Source organism: Helicoverpa zea, chromosome 13, assembly GCF_022581195.2.
Source record: "Helicoverpa zea isolate HzStark_Cry1AcR chromosome 13, ilHelZeax1.1, whole genome shotgun sequence".
Taxonomy (NCBI): domain Eukaryota; kingdom Metazoa; phylum Arthropoda; class Insecta; order Lepidoptera; family Noctuidae; genus Helicoverpa; species Helicoverpa zea.
Genome location: NC_061464.1, coordinates 2,375,298 through 2,399,495, shown reverse-complemented (window position 1 = coordinate 2,399,495; position 24,198 = coordinate 2,375,298). Strand labels below are relative to the sequence as shown.

The 24,198-nt window shown below is 37.5% G+C and overlaps 2 protein-coding genes across 4 annotated transcripts in view; one reads left to right on the top strand and one right to left on the bottom strand.

Annotated features, from left to right (window-relative positions):
• The window catches only part of LOC124635808 (E3 ubiquitin-protein ligase SH3RF1), a 47,117-nt gene that overhangs the window by 22,029 nt on the left and 890 nt on the right, over positions 1–24,198 (bottom strand). For all 3 annotated transcript variants that reach the window (XR_006985066.1, XM_047171761.1, XM_047171762.1), the window contains exon 2: positions 17,263–17,389. Coding sequence is in view for 2 of the 3 variants with exons in the window: in XM_047171761.1 (XP_047027717.1) it covers positions 17,263–17,376 (114 nt within the window). In the remaining variant the exon portion in view is untranslated. The remainder of the gene's footprint in view (positions 1–17,262; positions 17,390–24,198) is intronic.
• LOC124635818 (52 kDa repressor of the inhibitor of the protein kinase-like) lies at positions 18,524–22,808 on the top strand. Its single transcript, XM_047171772.1, has 3 exons — positions 18,524–18,852; positions 19,002–19,154; positions 20,160–22,808. Coding segments are annotated over exons 1-3 (2,115 nt in total). The 5' UTR covers positions 18,524–18,851; the 3' UTR covers positions 22,121–22,808.

The following is a 24,198-nucleotide window of genomic DNA, read 5'->3' as shown; positions in this document are numbered from 1 at the left end:
GGTCTCAGACCAAAGCATTTCGAAATCTATCCCGGGAGTCCTGAGAAAAAATGGTTTGACTATTATTCAATATTACATAAAATAAGCTTACGAACTCTTAACTGTTCCACTTTTATTACCTTAATTGAAATGAATTATATTCATTGACAAATACGAGGTATTGTACACGACAACTTTTTTTTAACCGACTTCCAAAAATGGAGGAGGTTCTTAATTCATTTGTATTCTTTTTACGTTTGTACGTGCAGAACTCCGTCGTTTACCAACCGATTTCAACAATTATTTTATTGTTTGAAAGGGCTTACTTCCTCAATGGTTCCTTTGTCATCCGGCCCAGGGTCTGGTGATGGAATCTCTAAAAAAAATCGGGAGCGACTCTCGAAAATTGTAGACACATATCGAGTAAAACCTTGTCATTCGGGTATATGTCTCAGACACCACAAAACTGTAAAAGTTAAGATCTGACCTGACAATGGAGACGACAGAGAGACGAGGGAACTCCTCAACGGTATCTACTAACTACCTCATGTTCGAGCTTATTTTATTCGTCTTGATAAGATTTTTTTAGAAGATAGCTCATAGCGCAGGCGCCTTGTAGATTTAAACCATAAATTCAAAAATATTGCGGTAATTACCTTTTTTCAGAAAATCATTGTCAGTTCTTATTAGAATCCAACGCTTTTAGAATTTATTTGAAAATCACAGTAAAAAAACCCATTCCAACATTTTCCAGTACTGGATCCTGACAGCGAGATCCTGAGCATTGAGATTGACAATATACATATGAGTAAGACTTATTTGGCAGAAAAGTCTTATCAGATTAATTTCTCGGGACCCCTGGGACCGATTTCAAAAATATTTTGATTTCTTGTTAAGAGTGAATTAAAGAACCTATTCCAACCACTTCCACTACTGGGCAAATGGCATAGGCTTTGTAAACAGACTGTTCATGTGGAACATTTAAACCGGTTTTCCTCGGGACCCCTGGGACCGATTTCAAAAATATTTTAATTTCATGTTAAGAGTGAAGTAAAGAACCTATTTCAATCACTCCCACTACTGGGCAAATGGCACAGGCTTTGTAAAGCGACTGTTCATGTGGAATATTAGAACCGGTTTTTCACCCGGACCCCAGGGACCGATTTCAAAAATATTTGGATTTCATGTTAAGAGTTAAGTAAAGAACCTATTTTGACCACTCCCACTACTGGGCAAATGCCAAAGACTTCGTTAAGTGACTATCTAAGGAGAACATTTGAACCGGTTTTTCTCGGGACCCCTGGGACCGATTTCAAAAATATTTTAATTTCTTGTTAAGAGTGAAGTAAAGAATCTATTCTAACCACTCCTACCACTGGGCAAATGGCTCAGGCCTTGTAAAGTGACTCTTCATGGAGAATATTTGAACCGGTTTTCCTCGGGACCCCAGGGAGCGATTTCAAAAATATTTGCATTACGTGTTCAGAGTGCACTAAGGAACCCCCTGGAACTACTCCCATTGCTGGGCAAACTATGAGCCCAGACCCTGGCATTGTCCTTTTACGGGGAACAATAAAATGGTACTAAAATAACACTAACACAAAATGTATAAAGGTAAACGTTGCGCTCATGTACCTAAAATCGTATTGAGTAGGTACATAAAGCTTGAGCTAATATCCTGAACTGTGGCACTACAAATTATTTTCCTTTTGATAAAATAATTGATTCAAATAAACAAAATAAAAAAGGAATAGTTCTTAGCTAGAAGTAGAAGGACATTTCATAGAAGCAAAACATTGAAAAGTAAAGGTAGCATCTACAATGTATGCACATAACTCGACAATGTTTGTGGAACAGATGGAAATTGTGTTTTAAGAAAAATGAATTTCTTAACTCAACAACGTAATGTTATTGAAACGTGAACTGAAAATGGTAATTGAAGCTTCATCTTTTGTTCGTACATATGTTCCTTTTGTATCTTGGTTAAGACAGATGTAGAAAACGAACGCAAGAAATTCGCGATATTTTTAGACTGTGGGATTGAGTCTTGCAATGAAGTGTAAGTTCATTTGGTATCCTGCAAGAGCAACAAAATTCACGTTAAAACCACATATACGACATACAGAATTTGTTTTGAAAACATACTATCCAGAAGTGAATCGGATTTATTCAAAATTTGGAGACATGGATTGGGTAGCTGACCAGAGCTTACTCAGTCAATGGATGATCAAAACAATGGATACAAATATGCGAAGGGAATTTGAGATCAAAATACGATGTTTTCTTAATCTAACTTATCTGACACAACCTACTATGAAGCAAACAGAAAGGCGTACATAGTCATTCATAGACGTACTTATAGTATTCCTGAAAATATTAAAACGCTAAATTCTTCCCAGAAACTACTTGTGACTCGTTCTAACTAGACAACAACTTAATGTGTTCAATTTGCGACTGTAACGCATGTCCATCAATTGTCATGTGTGACGACGCTGCCAAAATGGTCAAGATCAATGTAGATAAAGTATAAACAGCAATGTAATTTGTCCAAGACGTCGTAACTAGGTCTTTTGAACCTACGCAGAACGTAGGAATGGATGAACTTAAATTATGTTATCCTTGTATAGCAAAGTGCAACTTAAATCTAGCGTAAAATGGTCTGAATAATTTTCTTGTTTCGTTTCAGTTGGTTGTTGCGTTTTACCTGCTACCCTGTTATTGCAGACCATAAAATATACAAGGTTTGACTGCCTCGTTGGTCTAGTGGTCGCAAGCGCGGCTACTGTACTCGAGGTCTCGGGTTCGATTCCCGGGTCGGGCCGAAATCGCTTTCTGGGTTTTCTTAAACTTTCACAAAGCAGCCCGCAGTCTGGAAGTTGGTGATTGATTCACCCGTGCGTCGGAGAGCACGTAAATGTCGGTCCTGCGCCTGATCTCTCTCCGGTCGTATCGGATTGCCGTCCCATCGGGCTATGAGAGTGAGGGAATAGGGAGTGTACCTGTGTCTGCGCAAATGCTCGTGCACTATAATATGTCCTGCGCAGCTGGCTGATCTCTTTAAATGAGAACAGCCGCCGTGGCCGAAATCGGCCGTGGACGCCATTATGTACAAGGTTCACTAATAGATTTCGGAGCATAGTTCTTTAAATTAAATAACAGTTTCGCGACGTTCTCTAGTAGCATTTCCATTAAATAATCGCATCCTCTTTAGAATAATTATTCAACGTAATAACAAAAAATAATAACAAAACAAACTTATAATTTAAAACTTTAATCAATAAGTAATCAATGGATTATCATCAATTTTTGTAAGTCAAGGTGGTGCTTTCGACGTGTGTTTGTAATAACGCGATAAGTCAAAGATAATATGTTTACTTCCGCTTCTTTCCTGAACGTGCCGACTGTTCTAGTTTTACATTGGGGCTCATTAGGTAATCCTCCATAACTGGGGATGACATGACGTGTGGAACCAGTAATCTGGTATGTAAGGCATTACTGCGTCATGACTTAGAGTTTAGAGAAACTTAATTATTTAAGAAAGCAAAATTGACCAATTAAGTATCTATCAAAGTCCAGTACAAGTCCACAACTCCTATAAAATCTTCCTGTTCCTGTACATGTACACCTACATTTTAATTTCTTTAACACTCCACAAGATATACATAAACTGTTGCATGCCTACGTCATCAGCTAGACAGCATGTCCTTTAATTTCAATTGCATACATATGCCTACTAATTAAACTGCTCTCTAGCTCTTGAAGGCACAATTCTAGTGCAGCTACATCGCCTACCTAGGGGAGCAGTCTTCTATGCCAAACGACATGACCTCTTTGGCACAATTCAAATTTTACATCTGGTAATATTGCAGTGAGAAAAAAAACTCAACATGGCTACATCTTCGCGATTTACGTAGATTTATATTCCAGCAAAACAAATGGGTTTGATACACCATACAGTTAATTAGCGATTACGCTTTCCGGTTCTTAATGAAAAAACTTTTGTTGGTAATAAAGAGAGATACGTCAAATTAAAAATTTAACCTTTTTATGGAAGCAGCCGGCGAGGCTTTGTACACAGCGACTAAACCAACCATTTTGTTTGATATGTTGTACACTTGATTTCGCTCGTGATATTTAAAATATTCAAATAATTTCTTAATTAATCTTGTAACTCGAGTATTCTTTACTTTCATCAGCTTCACGTGGCCTACAAAAGGAGGACAGCAAAATAGATCTATTTAAAATACTACACAATTAATGAAGAAGACAAACTTTAGACCAGTAAATGAAGACATCACAAGGTTCCCCATTGACAGATCATCTCATCGCCTCCAATTCTCCATCACCCTCAAACTTGGGCATCCACAAATAAACGGTGCTTTTGGCTTGTCAGTAAATATAAATAAACAATTACGGCCCTAGACATTAATACACGCCAGAAACAGGCAGAGGCCGCCATCTATTTATACCGTCCCGTCTAAAATGTACGTGGATGGACAACCCAGTGGCGCACATCCGTAAGTAGGACAATTAGTGATCAATAAATACCATTTCTAGACCGTGTCCAACCAACTCGTGGTAACGATTTATTATTTTTAAAGTTTTATGATCAGCCCTCGAAGTTTTTGAAGTCTGTTGGACCATTTGTTAATTTTTGGTGTAGCTAGTCTTTTTTATTCGAGGAATCAATTCTAATTTGCTATTTACAAATTCATGTCCTTTTCATGATAACTTGCTGAACAAAAAAAAAACATCTCGATTCTTTAAATATACAATCTTTTATTAATGCACCAGGTGATTAAATACCAAAGCTTAAGTTACGCATCTCAAAATAGCTACAAGTTTGTAAAGTCCGGGTGGCGACACGACACTTATTTGTGATGACACGGCAGCCAAAGTATTTGTAAGAAACTTAATAAACAGTAGAACACATGCCATTAACTATCCACAATATAAAACACTAATCAATGACGGTTTAATAACAAAAAAAAAACTCAGATAATGACTATATGCCAGACGACATTGTACCGGATACATACTGACGCAGACTGGAGGACGATTGAAAAAAATAGAGCAAATGATAACATTCTATATTATAATAATATATGGATTTACTTTTATCATACACTTGACCGTAATGACATCATAAGCGGTAAGATTACAGAATCAGCCGGTGAAAGTGTACCGACACGCAACAGGCGATCGATAACTTTAAAATAAAGGCCGAGTCTGAGTTAAATGTACTAGGGCTTCTGTAAATAGGTTTTACAACAGCGACACAAAAGCTAGAGACAAATGGAGCGGCGGCTATAGTTGTACATCAAACTGACAATTTTAGTCGTTTGATAAAATAGCAGCTTATATTCTCAATCCATTTTGGGTTTTGTTTAAAAACTAGGGATCTACCTAACATTGGGATTGCCTGCAAAAGAGGAGAAGAAAGATCATATCTGGAGCCAGTAGTGTAATATGTTTAAATAAGGACCTTCGTGTGGTCGGTACTGTCCCCAAATACCTGGGAGAACTGCCATAACCACCAATTTAGCAACACTGCCAAAATGTTTAGAGTTCTACCTTGATATGGTTCTAGCGATTCATATCTATTTCTTCCTGAGACTGTGTATCGCGGAAATATTGTGACGAATTACTTTACACATGCATGTTACGCCAATGCGATTGATAAGATCAAAATGAACTTGAAAACTTTGAAAATGTTTTAAGAAGTTACATTGAAGTCGAAGGGTGGTTTAAAATAAACGCTGAACACCTTTGTCAACACCGCCCCGTATCAATCAACAGATTATTATTTTCGAGGCTTCACACAGGCAAAACTGAAAACCTTCCTTGTGAATAATAGATTGACCAAACCTATGTACTAATGATTACCGTATGAAAATGCTTTCAGTAGCTCTATAAAGCTGGCAGTACAAAGTGGGCAAAAATTAAAAAAAAAAGCTCAAAATTTGTTGCTAATTAGTTGCCAAATAATCGATTTTTTGCTTTTGCCGATTTCGAGAAATCGTCAACAATGCTAGCTTCACCATAAGCTGGCATGGATTATAAGATAAAAGTAAAGGTAAAATAAACAAAATCACTACAAATTTGTTGCTAATTTGTTGCTGTATAACCAAAATAAATTTGAGGTGCAAAAATATTTTTTTTTTTCAAATAGAAAATTTTTATTTGCTTTGCGCGCTTGAATGTCAATTGTTTCATGAAAAAAATATGAAATAAATTTGTTGCTCGTCACAGAACTGTTCCTTGTCACTTAGAGAACCAGCAACTAAATAGACACCCGACGATCGGGTGTCTTGAACTTCGGTGACTAACAAACCGGCCATGCTAGCTTGAATGTCGATTTTTCCGGTGAAAAACGTTGAAATGAATTTGTTGCTCGTCACAGAGGTGATTAATGTCTCTCAGAGAACCAGCAACTAAATACACACCCGACGATCGGGTGTCTTGAACTTCGGTGACTAACAAACCGGCCATGCTGGCTTGAATGTCGATTTTTCCTGTGAAAAACGTTGAAATGAATTTGTTGCTCGTCACAGAGGTGATTAATGTCTCTCAGAGAACCAGCAACTAAATAGACACCCGACGATCGGGTGTCTTGAACTTCGGTGACTAACAAACCGGCCATGCTGGCTTGAATGTCGATTTTTCCGGTGAAAAACGTGGAAATAAATTTGTTGCTCTTCGCAGAACTGTTAGGCATCGATCGGAGAACCAGCAACTAAATAGACACCCGTTGATCGGGTGTCTTGAACTTCGGTGACTAACAAACCGGCCGTGCTGGCTTGAATGTCGATTTTTCCGGTGAAAAACGTTGAAATGAATTTGTTGCTCGTCACAGAGGTGATTAATGTCTCTCAGAGAACCAGCAACTAAATAGACACCCGACGATCGGGTGTCTTGAACTTCGGTGACTAACAAACCGGCCATGCTGGCTTGAATGTCGATTTTTCCGGTGAAAAACGTGGAAATGAATTTGTTGCTCGTCACAGAGGTGATTAATGTCTCTCAGAGAACCAGCAACTTTTCGTTAAAAATCTAAAAATCAGATCTTAACGTTTTGAGGTTCTAGGAAGCTTCCTTGACCACTTCCACGAGGGTGACACCCTAGCTGTATATATGTGTAAGAATAAGTATGTGAATCGCTTATAACTTTCGAACAGCTTGACCGATGAGTACCAATCTTTGTCATTCTAAAGAAATTTCATCAAACTTAGATTTCCTGAAAATTTAAACCAACTTGGTCTAATATATAATAGAAAACAATATAAATCATTACTGAACGAACTGTAATTATTTTTACAAACAAAAAAATATCATCTGAGTCACGATTTCTTCTTTGGCATTAAAAATGAACTAAGCATTGAGTACTTTCCAGAAACTATATATTGATTAATTTTAGTATACTCTTATAGCCACGTAATCAACTGGTAACATTGGTGACTAGTATTCAGTATTCATCAGTCCAGTGCCATACGCGGTCGAGTACGGACGCGTTTGCGCTGCACTGTATGAATTTTAAATTCGCGAATTGCGCGGCTATAGCCGCTGCCCGGTTTTCGCTATGAGTGCACAAACGCTCATAGCCAACGAAGTGTTGGCATTTATTAAACATGCCATCGACTACATGGACGAGGTTAGCATCTTGCAGATCTGCAAGACCTCGTTCAAGGAAGATGAAATTAGCAGTGCTAAATTGCTGCTTTTCACGACGCTTGGCAAAGTTAGCCAGATGCCGTCTCGTCGAAGGGATGGCACAGAGAAGAGTCTCCAAGACATCGTCACGCTGTTGAAGGAGACCGACCCGGACGACGTGCCCGATTTCGTGGCGAAGGACCTGCACAAGCTTCCTCCCGTCACGTTTGACCACGTAGATGTCACCAGGCTGCTGAAGGACATTACACTCCTGAAGCAAAGCCAGGCCGAGATGCAGCATCAGCTGGAGGTGTCCAACAACACCATCAGTGATCTACGGGCAGAATTAGTAGCATTGCGCAATGCAATTTCTGCAAGTAGGTCACCTACCGACGGCGACAGAAATGTGAACACGCGTCGCGGGGCGCAAAATGCCTCCATCTGCAGTTTCGAGTCGGCGGGCTCGAATGCGTCACCTACTGCCGAGAATGCATGCGTTGCAACGTGTGCCGCCGCCGTCCCTGCCTCGACATCGGTAGAGACGATGACTCGTGTAGGTTCGTCAACCCCCAAACGAGCCTACGCAGCAATTGTAGCCGCTGAGAAGCCTGTTGAGCCACAAAACTCGCAGGTTAAAATAGCGGAAACCACAAAAGGGGGTAAGAAGAGCCGATCGAAACCAAAATAGGTTTTGAGAAGGCAGGGTCCCAAGGTCGACACGTGCGACAAGGATGGTTTCGTCAAGGTCGAGAAGAAGAAGAAAAAGAAACCTCCTTGTCGGAACCAGTGCGGTACTGCGCTGGCGGGGCCCAATATGCTGCTGCGTCCAGCTATTCCGACGACGCAGCTGTACGTGTCCAGGCTGCACCATTCCACGAAGGTTGAGGAGGTCGTGGAATATCTGCGCGTGAAGACCAGCTGGACCTTGAGGGTCGTGAGGTTGGAACCGCGTCACAACACAAATTTTAACTCGTTCGTGGTGCGTGTTCCGACACAAGGTCTCGAGAAGGTCCTCAAGGAAGATTTTTGGCCGAAGGGTGTTCTGTACCGCCGGTTTCGTGGCCGGCTACGTGACACCAGTCAGCGTAACACGACGCCGACACATCGTGTGCATCAGTTTTAAGAATATTTGTTATGTATTTATAGTATGTTTAAGTTTTTATAGATATAGTATTGTATATATATATTGATATGGTGAATTTTTATGTATTAGTTTATAAGTATTGTAATGTACGATATATGTGTATTTGTATTTTTATGGGCCCTAGTTGCCTGAAATAAAGGAATAAATAAAAAAAAAAAAAAATAATAATATTTTTTTATTTTTCAATTTTATATTTTTTTCGCTTTTTTTTTTAATTCTATTTTTCTAAGCCATCCTTCAGCGCTAATAAGCAAAAAAAAATTATCGAAATCGGATGACCCTAAAAGGCCATTCCTGTAACTTCCCGCTAGATACATTAAGCGTTCGAATGTTGCCGTTTGTTGCGATGTTTTTGAGCTCGTCAACTTATGAGAGCTCAACAATTTGACTTGTGTGTTATTTTGAGCTCTCCTATTTATTTAGTTGCTGGTTCTCTAAGTGACATTAATCACGTCTGTGACGAGCAACAAATTCATTTCAACGTTTTTCACCGGAAAAATCGACATTCAAGCTAGCATGGCCGGTTTGTTAGTCACCGAAGTTCAAGACACCCGATCGTCGGGTGTCTATTTAGTTGCTGGTTCTCTAAGTGACAAGGAACAGTTCTGTGACGAGCAACAAATTTATTTCATATTTTTTTCATGAAACAATTGACATTCAAGCGCGCAAAGCAAATAAAAATTTTCTATTTGAAAAAAAAAAATATTTTTGCACCTCAAATTTATTTTGGTTATACAGCAACAAATTAGCAACAAATTTGTAGTGATTTTGTTTATTTTACCTTTACTTTTATCTTATAATCCATGCCAGCTTATGGTGAAGCTAGCATTGTTGACGATTTCTCGAAATCGGCAAAAGCAAAAAAATCGATTATTTGGCAACTAATTAGCAACAAATTTTGAGCTTTTTTTTTTAATTTTTGCCCACTTTGTACTGCCAGCTTTTTAGAGCTGCTTTCAGTCGTTATTGTGTTCGTAGCAAGTAAACATGTATAGAGATTTGAGGATTTCATGATTCGCAAAAATTTTGAAACACTGAGCGTGCAACTTACAAAGTGTCTAGAAGTATAAAACACATTTCCAGGCGCCGCACTCAATTGTGGAATAAGGTCGTTTTATTTAATCTTGTTGTAGAGTTTCTTTTAATAAATCTCAACTGTTATTGGATGCTTTTTGATTAAATTATTCACTAGCGATCAGTTTCCGTGAATTGTGTTACTAATATTTTATAAACGGGTGAGGCTTTTGAGAAATAACGGGGGTTTAACGTTTTGTATGAATGACATGTCATATTGACGATAACTTCTATGTTTTATCCATTAGTTTAGGTTTAGAAGTCACGCAATATGGTGAAGTTCAAAGTTTATTTTAGAGCAAATTTTTGCTACATTTCCATGCCAGAATTGAAACCCAATTCAGGTTCAAATATTGAGAAACTTGGGCCTCAAAATCCGAAGTGCACGTCTCCAATGGCCAGTACTAGATCAGAATAAAGATACTTTAACACAATTTCCTGTATATTTTTGTTGCTGATTTTCATTTTGTGGGAGCAATATATGGAATCATTGTAAAGACAGTAAAGTTTAAACGTTTATCGTATGGCTTATGCCCAGTTACAATTTTGCTATTGCCAAAGGCGTTGGCTGTGAATGGCGACCGAAAGGTCAGGAGTTGAACCCGTCCGTATACTGGAAAACTTACTTCGAATGCACGCATGCCCATTGCACATTTAGGTTGGTAAGAATGAAAGGGATAATGACACTGAATTTTACATTCGATGGCTTTATAAAATGAATGCATTAAGAGAAAAGAAAAGGACTATGTGCTTAAAATTATCATAGTATCTTCACCTATTTAAAGTTCTCTGATACTTTATACCTTAGTGTATTGTTTCGGAGTGTAATGTGACTAATAAAATTATCACTTACACTTTCTTTAAAGGCGAGAAAGGACCGATCAAAGAAGACTTACGTAACAAAAACAACCATTCCTGTAACACGTAAACATAAATAATTTAACGTTTAATTGAAAATACTGATCACGAATGATTTAAAATTGGAATGCTGCGTGTGTGATGCCGAAACTGGTAGTCACTTTCTAGTCAGCCAGTCTTGTTACGAGCATGTACTATAACGATTAAATACCTTCTATGTTGCATAACGGAGGGCTGATGACAGTCCGCTGCATTAAATGACAGGTAAAAAGGTTTTATGAGTAGGATAAAACCTTTATGTGACCTATATGTACGCAAAGCGACCTATATGTAGCTAAGCATTCCTACTATATATATACTAGAAAAATCTTGTATTTCTTTCTTCTGAAGATATTAATTGTTTCTTCCGAATTCGAAGATCATATTTATAAAGCGTTAGAAGTTTTCTGAAATTCAGAAGCGAGAAAGAGGTAAAGTTATGGCGAAAATAATCTTGAATAGAGAATACATAATTCCTAGTAACGTTAGATTTATTTATCATCAATCAATCATTATCTTATCTCTTTGTCCCTGCCGCTACTGACAGTCTGGCACCATATTTTTTATGCTAATGAAAAAAATAGTTCGGATTTTTTTTCCCTAACTTTCCACATAATAACACGTCTTACTAGGAGTAGAATTCATAGCGAGATTATCCTGAATTAAGATAAGAAGATCCTGAAGTCGGTACTTCACTTTGGTGCAAGGTAAATTATATTTCATTATAATGAGACAATGGACAGTCTTCTTTCGGCAATTTATTAGAATTGGTGACTGACATTTATTATTACACTAGCTTCTGCCCGCGACTTCGTACGCGGATCCTGTCCCTTATGCCAGCGACTACGGGGTCAGCAAAATCAAAGATCTGAATAGTCGCAATAGACGTGAACATAGGGATAAAAGTAGTGATTCTAATTAGTCCGCATTTAAGTTGTGTGTGGCAAAAATATTACGTAAAAAAACATTAAATAGATGACAAAGTCGTGGTGACTTAGTGGAATTCGTGGTGGTTTAGTGGGTAGAGAACCAATCTCTTAAGTATGAGCGTGCGTCTTTGATTCCAGGTCTGGCAAGTGCCTGCCAATGCATCTTTCCTAAGTTCGTATGTACTTTCTACGTATATTTTGGATACCAATGACCGTTATTTGGAGGGGATGTTAAACTGTAGGTTCCGACTGTCATTGAACATTCCATTCTTGGCAGTCGTTATGGGTAGTCAGAAGCCAGTAAGTCTTACCAAGGGGTGTTGGGTTGAGCGGGTAACCGGGTTGTGGAGGTCAGATAGGCAGTCGCTCCTTTTAAAACACTGGTACTCAGTTGCATCGTGACTGGAAGTCGACCCTAACATAATTGGGACAAAGGCTCTTGAGATAATAACGACAATAATAATGAGATATAGGCACCGCAGGACATCTGAGGCTGATGACGGGGAGTAGCGACCCCGCGGGGCTATATATACTGAGTTCTCCAGGGAGTGTATACTGTCCCCCATCTCCGGCCGGTCGGAGTGAACCATGACGGGGGTAGGTCTCACGCCTCTGGCTTGGCTTGGCCGTCCAGAGTGGAGCCGTCGCTAGAGCAGGATTAGTAGCCTTGCTCGGAGGGTAGGTGCCTCATGGTAAGCACAGGGAGCGCGTAATCTGCGTTTAAAGTCCGCCGAGTTATCCTCACCCTTCAGCCGCTCATGTCCCTGTTGCCCTCTTGTTGCTATTCAGTGACTGGTTCCCGGGGGCCCAGTAAGTGAGGTGGCGAGTCTCCACCTGCCGTTTTTACATGTACCTAAAACATTGTCATCCACTAACATCCCATCACAATAGCCCAAGTAGTTTTCCTCCATAGTTAGCAATAGTTTAGCACAGAACCGGGGATTGTCTTTTTTTTTAACGACCTCTACCGGGGATTGTCCTTGGATTCATTTCTATAGTGTATAAAGGGATAATCGTCGGTTTTGTGTCGCCATTTCATTAAAGTTGTCTCAAAAGGACTTCAGCGTGTTGGCTTCGGCCCCACGTTTGCCTCCCAAAAATTCGGAACTCTGTAGTCCCGAGGTCTGGAAGAGACATACAAAATAATAATGAGATATAACGCAACAAAGTTAGAGAGCGGGGGCTCGTGACGCCACGTCTAGGTATGTAAAATTTGTACTAAGCAGTGACTTAACACGAAATTCAAGCGTTGTTGTATCTTCGTTATTATTTGTTTGTGTGAGAGAGAAAAGAAAAATGCGTCAATAGAGAGTGCTTATCAGATTGAACCACTTTTGCTAAAACGTCATATCTTCATATGCTTCATATAGTCTAGCAGGGCTCCTGGAGTTCCACATCAGGTGTTTTACATCTTCAATAAGTCAACAGAGAGTGCTTATCAGATTGAACAACTTTTGCTAAAACGTCATACCTCTATATGCTATAGTCTAGCTGGGCCCCTGGAGTTCCACATCAGATGTTTTAGATCTTCAATTTGTATAAGTCAATAGAAAGTGCTTATCAAATTGAACAACTTTTGCTAAAACGTCATACCTGTATATGGTACAGAGAAGCTGGGCTCTTGGGGTTCCACATCAGGTGTTCCAGATCTTAAAATTTATTATCTCAGCTGAAAATGCTCATCAAATGAAACAATTTTTGCCACGGCACCATATTTGTATCTCTTATAGTTTTATTGGTCTGTTGGAGTTCTGCATCAGGTCTTCAAGTTTCGAAGATAAATTATAGCCTATATGTTGACCAGGCTTAATACTGATACAACAAAGAAAAAAATATTGAAATCCGTTCAGTAGTTCGGAAGATTAGCGTGTACAAACAAACAGACATACAGACATACAGACAGAATTTTTTTTTTGGATTTGTGCTCCATTACTGTTTCTAAACCCCACCCAATTATTATTTTTTTAATATATTCAATGTACAGACACAGTTTTTTTACAGATTTATTATATGTATAGATAAGTAGCTTCTCTACGAAATGTAATTCCCATACCTGAAAGAGAACTAATATATGAGGAAAATCACTACAATTGGTGTTAAACATATATGTAACTAGCTTTTGCCCGCAACTTCGTTCGCGTGGAATAGTGGCTACCAGCAGATTTTTGATTTGACCAATAGATGGCGCTATATGTCCGGAATAATTTTATTTTTATTTTTTTTTTTGTAATAAAAACTATCCTATGTCCTTTCTCAAGTTTCAAACTATGTCTGTACCAAATTTCACACAAATCGGTTCAGTAGTTTAGGCGTGAAGAAAAGACAGACAGACAGACAGAAAGACAGACAGACAGACAGACAGACAGAGTTACTTTCGCATTTATAATATTAGTTTGGATGAAAACCCTACCATAACAAAAGCGAATCAAAATTATTATGATATAATCCGTCCTATTACATAGAGGCGGGAATGTCACATCATGAATGGGTAGACTGGTGAATAATGATTCAGGCGTGAGTCAATGCTGTGTTTAGATAGGGAGCTAACTACAGTAACTACTGCTTATTTACGATGGACGAGGATAACTCAGGAAGCAGGGGAAGAGGGGACATTAGGTGTACAGTTAACTAACAAAACGTTTTTCAAGTACACACATTTTAAGTTCATTAATTGGATAAGGGTGCTTGAAACTCCAGACCGCCTCAAAACTTGGAATCCTGAAGTTTCTGTATCTGGTAGCATTAGGTTCAATCGGATTTGTGGATCTCCTCACTTTGTCCTAGGTGATGGATGATGCAATGTACCATATTCGGTGACCTCGTTGGCGCAATGGTCACAATCGGCACGGCTATCAAACAGATGGTCCCGGGTTCCCGGTACGGTCAACATTTGTGTGATCAGCGTGTGTGTTAGCTGTAGTCTGGGTGGGTTGTGTTAGCCATATCACAAGCTAATACATATATAGTATAGCTTGCCATCGGGTTAACCGGAAGAGTGTAATAAGGTGTGCAGGTACTACATTCACACCCTTATCTTCAATACCCGTAAGAAAGTGTTCGCAAAATTTTATGTAATTCAAGTGTCTAACAAGACAATAAGAATACTAAACACTGGCTCAATTTACAGCTGTTATGCCGTGTAAAAAAACACGTCAGTCTATTCCCGTCGCCAACACCGGTAGTGCTTGTTTATATTACGCTGCCCCAATTCGTGAGCGGCAATAGAACATATGACTTTGTTATAAAAAACGTTACGTACATTTACTGCTATGTTTAATGGGGCAATGTATGTTGACGACTCATTTGTTTGGCAACTTTATGAGTGGACCACCACAGCATTGAAAAGGATGATATAAACTTGGGATGTCAAGTGCGAGTCCTTATTGGGCATATAATATGTTCTAGGTTAGTGGTTCCCAATTAATGGTATACGTAATCCAGAAGAAGTGAAAAGACAGAAACAAGTAGAACAATCACAGTTTGAGGACTATTCTACGGAACATGATGGTTTGAATGGTGCCACTTCAGGCACGTAAAAAAGAAAAGGCTAATTGGGAACCACTGATTTTGCAGAAGTTGAATAAGTCAATCTCAGTCGAACTATGTTTTCCCAAATTTTAGGGAAGGCGGGACGGTCTTTGTTTAGTTATGAATCCCCGAAAACCACCATGTCATTTAAGGACATATTATTCATTGGTCAGATCAAATAGTGATTCACAAGAATTGATTCTCCACATACATATAAAAGGAAAATGTAGTGAATTGATCAAATGATTAGTCGCAAAAACGATCAACTGAGACAGTCCTCCTTTCATTACTAGTTCACCATTGATGCTTAAGTATTAAATCCTTAACCCATAAGTATTAAATACACACCCTGTCCATTCAGAAATACGATTCAAAATCGATAGAATTGTTAAGATTATCAGCTCATGTACTCTTCAGTTTAAGAGCTAATACAATAGCATAAAATAGAATGAATTAACTGAAGGCCGAATGCTTGTCTACAATTTGTAGTACCGTCCAGTGACATCCATGAAATTAAGTTGGTGAATTGATTTATTCGTCAGTTTTTAAAAGGAATACAGGTACATTGAAGCATGCAGCACAAACATTGAAGGGAAAGTTATAGGTTAAGGTAAGATATATAGAAGCAACATAATCATGTACATATATACATTATGCACTGCGTCATCAGGAGTTAAAAAAGTTGAAGAGTTTGTTTGAACGCTCTAATCTTTGAAACTACTGGATCGATTCGAAAAACTCTTTCAGTGATAGATAAAGCAGAGCTCATTGAAGAAGCCTATAGGATACTTTTTTTGCAAGTATGCACGGAGTAGTTCCCATTGGAAGCGGGTGAAACCGCTGGCGTGGCGAAAGCTAGTAATAGAATGAATTAAATTGCTCACAAATATCTTTAAAAAGCATTAGTAATATTCTAAGCAATAATAGGTTCTTACAGATCAAAAAGTAAGTAAGTATGAATAGACGCCCAAAAGTTCGCCAGAGTGCGCTGTCAAAAGGTTATCGCTGAAGACAATGGATTCTTAGTATCAATATAAGTGGAAGGATATAGGAAACCGGAGACTAGAAATTATGTTTTATTATGCATTAGATCTGGTTATGTGCAAACTTTTTTTTCTCAGAAATATCTTATAAATAAATGGTAATGTACATATTTTCTGGTGATGTAAAAGGTCATCATTGAATGTTTTATATGCTTACTTTTTTTCGATCGAACATCTGTGTTTTTGAATACTTAATTAACAAAAAATCTAGCTATTTTTAATATTAACAATTCGTCTTTTGATAAAAATAGTGTACGAAGCCACGCAATAAAATAGTGGGGGATAAAAAAATATTTAATTAGTCTTTGAAGGTTCGTTAACTTCTAGGAATAAGTTATCGCTGCCCATAACATTTAGACCTACCTAGATATCGTAGTGATTATGGATTATCTAGTCAGCAAGGTTGCCTATGCAAGGTGCGTTAGATTTGCGCAAATATAAATAGATCATTGTTTATATTATCGTCATCGTCACTCTTTTCATGTCCGACTTTGTGTAAACTCAGACCTCAATTAATGTGAAGTGGCTCATTGTTCGTCATCAATTTCTCTTAAACCAATTTAACTAGCTAGATCTCTACTCATGACCACATCTCAGAGCCATCTGATATCTCTTAACTCTGCAGGCCAAAATGATCCATCTATCATAGTATCTATCATCAAAAATGAAATAAAATATAAACTACTTTTTATTCGGATAATATATAGTATAGTATAGTAGTAGTAGTAATAATAAGTAGTTTACCGGGACGCAGCCAGGTAACTCGGGCGAAAGCTAGTATTTAAAAGCCTCATTTTTTTAACCAAAAATACAATTCATGGAAGGACGTGGTAGTTTTACTTCACACTATTTTATATTGTAAAGGTAAATGTGTGTCTATGCTTGTTACTTCTTCACGCACAAACGTTTGAATGGATTTTGATGAAACTTGGCAGTAATTTCGCTTACGAAAGTATGTTCCTTGGGGAGCAGAGGAAACTGCTAATGGAAGTTAATTTAATCTAATTAAACAAGTTACCTTCAAGCATTTGAGGCAGAAGGTATGCTGGCACGGCAGGACCCGAGACGAGGTGTCGAGTCGCTCCAAACAAACGGAGCACTCGAGGAGATCGTTGAGTAAACCTTCATCCATGCCGGTTGGGGCACTGGAAACAAAAAATACAACAAATCCTTAAAATATCTACATATATAAAAGAAAGTCGTGTTAGTTACACATTTTATAACTCAAGACTGGCTGAACTGTTTAAGATGAAAATTAGAGGGGGAGGGGAGGTAGCTTAGACCCGGGCGATGGGCATAAGATAGTTTTTGTCATCATCCGGGACACGGGTGAAACCGCGGGCAGAAGCCAGTTCTCAATATTTAGATGAAAAAATTGTCTTTACCAATATAGTTTATCGTTATACCCTAAAATGTTCTCATCATTTTGAGTCCAGCTTCCATTCTAACATGGACACACAGTGCAGCTGAGTAATTAACTACCAGTGTTTGACATAGTGCTTGCTTGCTTGCTTAACTTTTAGCTGTTCTGAGGCATCTGTTTCGAGACATTTTAAAGAAATATCCCCATAACAGCAATTTCAATGAAACATCTTATACCAAAAGAGAATATAACTGTTCTGAAGCTGATGTAACAACCACAGAAAGTACTCAAAAAAAAAAACATGACTTTTTCCTCCATACATCTTATCTTACTTCCCTATCATTTTTCTGTTATGAAAATATAGTTCTTTCAAGTATATTATTCATAACACAGCTGTTTAAATACAGGTTTATCCCACTAATAATTCAAATGGTATTTGTATTATGCTGAGCACAATCTATTAGCATGAACTTGACCTTATTATTATATTTTCAACATTTTTCCGGTTAGATATCCAGTAACATTATCTAATTCGCTATAATTCAATTGATTATAGTGTTAGAAAAAACTGTGATATATTTTTTCTTTATGAAACCTATTTATTTGCATACAAAGTTACATTTTCATAACATTTTGAAAGCCACAGAGGAGCTAATTTTATCTGAAGGTAATCCTAACTACAAATGTAAACACTGACAGACAGAACCCAGACTCCAGTCTATAAAATCATCCATTAGAATTTTTACGGAACATTAACAAGTCTGGAGATAAGAGCGACTTTATTTACACAATCATTTTCATTGATTAAGACATCTTCAATTAAGAACAATATGAATCACTGGCGGACTAACAGGGGGGCGGCGGGGGCGGTCCGCCCCGGGCCCCACGACTAAGGGGGGCCACATTATGTTATTTTAAATCATTCTTCCGATCATATTCCATAATAAATAAAGGGTTTAGGAACCTAATTCATCTAAGTTCAATAACGCTAGAGTTGTTAAAACTGAAGTTCGGAACTGTAACGCTTTGTGGCGCGCGCGAATCTAGTAGCGCGACGGGCGGCGCCAGCGTGGCGGGTAGCACGGCGCCCTTCGTTCGGCCCACACCCCGCCCCGCCCGCGCCGCCCGCGCCATTCGCGTGGTATTTGTCTTCCAAATCGGACGCATTTGCACACTACTACCATAAAAAAGCTTTTAGGAGTTGAAGTGAAGCAAGCGAACAAACAGGACGTTCATTTGGAATAAGTGAGTACAAACTACATGTTTTGTTTTTATTAGTTTTTGAATTCATTTATCACGTTCCAGACATATAATTTTTGTTGTTAATATTTCTGTTTATTTTACAATAATCAACTGAGTCTGTATTCTATGGATATTTCTTCATTTACTTGTAGTGAAGAGAAGTGGTCCAAGCGGATCCCAGAAAAGGAAGATAAAGAAGGCAAGGGCTAAGGAGGCCGAATTACTGTCTGGATTGCTGTTGAAATATGTTAATGAAAAGAAAAGCTCTAACGAAAATGAAGATAGTAACATCGAGGTGTCAAGTTGTAAGAATTATTACTTAATATTATTTTATTATTTTTACGCAAATTTTACTTCAGTAGGTATCATAATTGGTTTATATTATTTGTTTTTTTATCAAGAAAACAAAGAGACAGTCAGACATATATTTTTCTAGTTTTTTTATTTATGCTCTTGTAAAAAAAATATATTCAGCAGTTTAAAAACTGGTCAAATACTAGATGAGGCGAGCTTGCATGACCGGCGCTGCGTCTGCTTGCGACGTTGCCGTCCTGTTGTTGTGCTATTGCGTTGGTTGCAGTATTGCGCTTTTTGTACGAAAAAAATTGGTTGTTTGTAAAGTAGGTTTACGATCGAGATGTTTACGTGATAACGTCTTATTGGTGATATAAGTTTTTGGGAAGTAAGGAATTAATGAAGATAATAATTTTTTCAAATTTTAAATTACATCTATCGTTTAATTCACACTTTTGCGACTTGTAGCGACTTGTAGACTCGCGCAGCCGCGAACTCGTACACGGCACATCGCTATAGGTGCGAAAGAGACGGAGATAGTATTTGAAAGCCCGGTAAAAGCCGGCACGAGTAAGCGAGATAGCTATATGTAGATGATACAATTGATACAAATGCGCGTGTGTGTTGTGTCACTGTGTGGGTGGCGTGGAATAGGTAGATATGTGTTGTTTTGATGAGAATTAAGCGCGCGAACTTTTAAATTGTTCGCGTTTGATATTGATTTTTTATTGAGTCTATTGAGCATTTTAGCAAGGCATGCCGGGCTTTTGGGCTTGTATGATAGTACCGCCACTGTGCGTAGGTATATCAGTTTACATATGGTCAATATTATAAGATTCATATTCATAAATTATAATATTTCATACGATAAACGACTGCTTATTATGCAGTGAAAATCGTAAAAATGTAATCACGTTAAATAACATTTTAAATTCACGCCGGATTATCAATCATACACACTCATACGAATTGTTTTTTTGTAATGTAAAAAAACATATTTTTTTTTTTCTTTTAAGGTCACGAAGAAACCCAATTAGCAGAAACAGAAAGACATAAAGAAAAGGACAAAGCACCAGAAGTAGATCTACAGAGTAAGAAAAAGTTGACAACAACTATAGATGCATCTCAACTAGGGGATAGTAGCGAAGACATAAATTGCATCAAAAACCTATGTCTTATTGAGAGAGAAGGAGAAACGAGCCCTCGCCCAGAACCAAAAGAAGGAACCAGTTTTGATTATGAGCTTTTGGATTCCAATGATGCTGCAAACTGGCCAATGCCCTTACCAGATCACATTCGACTTGAGATTATTAAGAAGGGTAGTGAGACATTCCAACATAAAGATGGTCCATTTATTTCTATTGTCAGACAGGGCGAACATGCTAAAGGACCACAACGTAGCTTGACAACGTCATGGTTTTACTCAACTGTGGGAGACGGAAAAAAATATCTTCGAAAATGGATGATTTACTCTACATCGACTAATATGCTATATTGCTTTTGCTGTCGGCTTTTTGCATCCATGGATGATCTGAGTAAACCATTTATTTCTGGATATCAAAAATGGTGGAAATTAAACCCAAATATTTCACTTTACGAGTCATCTCATCAACATGTATCCAATTTGGAAAAATGGAAAACTCTTGCAGTTGGGTTGAAAAAAAATGAAACTATTGATAAAGTAAATGAAGACACTATAAATCGCGAGGCAAAAAAATGGCGGAACATACTACATCGACTTTTGGATATAACATTATTTTTGGCTCAGCAGAATCTTGCTTTTAGAGGCCATAGAGAAGATCCTTCATCGGAAAACAGAGGTAATTTCATAGAATTAGTGAAAGTGATGGCAAAATACGATCCTGTATTAAGTGAGCACTGGTCAAAACTTCAGAAAGCTGCTGGTGGATCGCAAAGAGTACCTTCTTATTTATCAAAAGGTATCCAGAATGAATTCCTTTCTATTTTAAGTCATCATGTAAAACAGAAAATTATTGATGATATTAAAAAATCTAAATATTTTGGAATCATGTTTGACAGTACTCCAGACGAGAGTCATACCGACCAAATGAGTGAAATAATAAGATATGTCCATGTAGAGGAAGGAGCTGTGGAAGTTCGGGAGTCCTTCTTAGGCTTCTTTTCTATGTCAGGAAAGACGGCAAATGATATGGCAAATGATATCCTAAAACAGCTAGAAAAGGATGGGTTAGATATTCAACTTTGTAGAGCTCAGGGCTACGATAATGCCGCCTCAATGTCTGGTGTTCATGGAGGAGTTCAAAAGATAATTCGAGATATTAACCCTAAAGCTTTATTTAGCCCTTGTGCAAATCACTCATTAAATCTTTGTGGTGTACATTCCTTTGCATGCATTCCTTCAAGTGTAACCTGTTTCGGCACCTTAGAAAAAATATATTCATTCTTTTCCGCTTCGACCCACAGATGGGAAATACTAATGCAAAAGGTTGGGAAAACTTTGAAAAGACTGTGTGATACACGCCGGAGTGCTCATCATGATTCCGTTAAAGCTGTCAGACAAAATGTAGAACAACTGGTCCACACATTGGAAGAAATGTGTGATCCTTCGAAAGAGAATTTGGATACTAGGTCTGCAGCAAGCGTACTACTTCCTGCAATATGTGACTTTACATTCTTATGCTACTTGGAGTTCTGGAATATGATTTTGGAAGAAGTAAATCTCACCCAAAAATATTTACAAACACCTGAAATCACACTTGACATGGGTTTAATAAAAATGAAGGCACTGCAATTGTTTCTGGTCGAGGAAAGAAATACGCTCGTCACTAATGCTATACAATTTGGAACGCACAAATGTACAGAAATGGGCATAGATATTGAGAGACGGGGCCGACGAAAAGTAAAAAAGAATCTACCCGGAGAAACATCATCCGATGCCAGATTGACTTTGCAAGAAGAAGTTCGCAGATCTATGTTCGAGTGCTTATATAGATAGATTTAGTCAAGAATTAGCTACAAGATTCACTGCTATGGAAAATATTTCTAGCACCTTTCATATTGTGTCACCAAAATTCCTGATAAAAGGCTCTGTTGAAAATGAACTTGAGCCGGCAGTAGAAAAGCTCAACCTAGTGTATGGTGATTTTGAGAAGGAAAAAATAAGAAATGAAGTTTACAGGTTGCGAAGACACGTAAGTGCAACTAATACTTCAACGGAGGAAGCTGCTTTATGGAGTGCGAAAAAAATCTTTGAATTCATTATTAGATGGGACTTTACCGAATCCCTACCCAACATATGTCTGATACTTCAGTATTTCCTTACAATTAGTGTTTCAGTGGCGTCGTGCGAAAGAAGTTTTTCAAAACTTAAACTGATCAAAAATTATTTACGATCAACCATGAGTGAAGAACGACTTGCTAGCTTGTCTATTTTGTCGATCGAAAGAAAAACGGCGTCGGTTTTGGATTTTGATGACGTAATTAATAAATTTAGTGCGTTAAAAGCCAGAAAACAAAATTTGAAATGTTTGTAATTCATTTTAATTACCTACTTACTTGTGTTATTGCTTGTTGTTTATTTCTAAAGATGTAAAGCTAAGAATATTGATTAAAATTTTAGTTTCTATTTGCATTTGTTAATTTAGTAAATCTGAAGGGCGCCAGGGGGCCCAGAATTAAAGATCGCCCCGGGCCTCAAACAGTCTTAGTCCGCCAGTGATATGAATACAGAGTTGTATGAAATGATTACTTCTTTTGTGTTTGTAACAATGTACACTTCCTTGGAAGTTAACACCTGTTGATTTTTTCACAACACTCAATGAATTTGAGAGCACTTTAGCTAGTCAGTGTATTTTGTTCCTGCGTCTTGAAGAACTGTCTTTAGACAGTGTTAATTAAGCTTTTCGGATACAATCAGATATTATGTCTGGCATACAATTGCCCTGTTTATGATTACATTATTATAATGATTTTATTTTAGATTTACTCTCACAGGTTAGGAAATTTGCATCCACATTCAAATATAGATTAGATTAATCTTAAAAAACCATTGTGTCAAAGATACAGTTTATTCACTATTAAACTGTAAATAAACCAAATCTTGATATGTTTTACATTTACTACATTAATTTAGAACTCTGCAGTTTTGTATTGTCTATGAGACATCAACAAGCAGTTGTTGTCACAACAGTAGGCTTTGCTTACTTCTTGTGTTTTGACTGATAAGAAGTATGTTGAAAAACTTGCCCGCAATAATGAAAACATGGACTTGAATTTGACATGACTAAATCTAATAATTTCTTTCAAGAACTGCACCTTGATGTACAATGCTCATTCCATACATGCGTAAACTGCATAATAATTTTAAAAAACTATAATAATAAAGCAATAAAGATAAGTAGAAATTGAAACTGAGTCCTAGTAACCAATAATGACTATTTAAACTCTATAAATAGTTTAACACCATCATCTGCCTAGCCTTTTCATACACTACAAAACTGTAATCTTTAATAGATTGAACTGCATGAATATAAAGGTGGAATTAATCCTGATATTATTGATACTAGAGTATATGTGATTTAATAACAAAATGCTTGAACAAACATGTCACTGTTTACACAGGAAATGTAATTTATTTGTTAACAAAACATTTCTCATTGTTACAGGTCATAAAAGAACAATAAACATAGTAAATTCAACACTTCATAATTATTGTGTTAAAGTATGAATCTGGTTCATTGATTAAATACAACAAATAAGGTTTTAATAGATGTCTTATTCTTCAATTGAATAAAATATGCAGTATATTTTCATTTTTCTTCTAGAAGCTACTAATGTCTGAGTAATAAAATTATTCACTTCAGATAAGCTCATAACAACATAAACATGTGTACTTGATATCACAGCTGATAGAAAACTTTTTGCACAAATTATCAGCCTAATAGATGAATACTGTGGTCTAATAAAAAAGTACACAGACTCTATGGGAGATTTTTGCAAATTGTATAATTGAATAGATAATTCAACATAACATTTGCTTGCAGTTTGTAAAAGTTATGCTAAAGGATTATTATC

Bases quoted from the DNA above. Each gene is read 5' to 3' on its own strand.
- LOC124635818 (XM_047171772.1), top strand. The intron at 19,155-20,159 runs GTAAGAATTATT...TTTTCTTTTAAG, and splicing joins TAACATCGAGGTGTCAAGTT to GTCACGAAGAAACCCAATTA.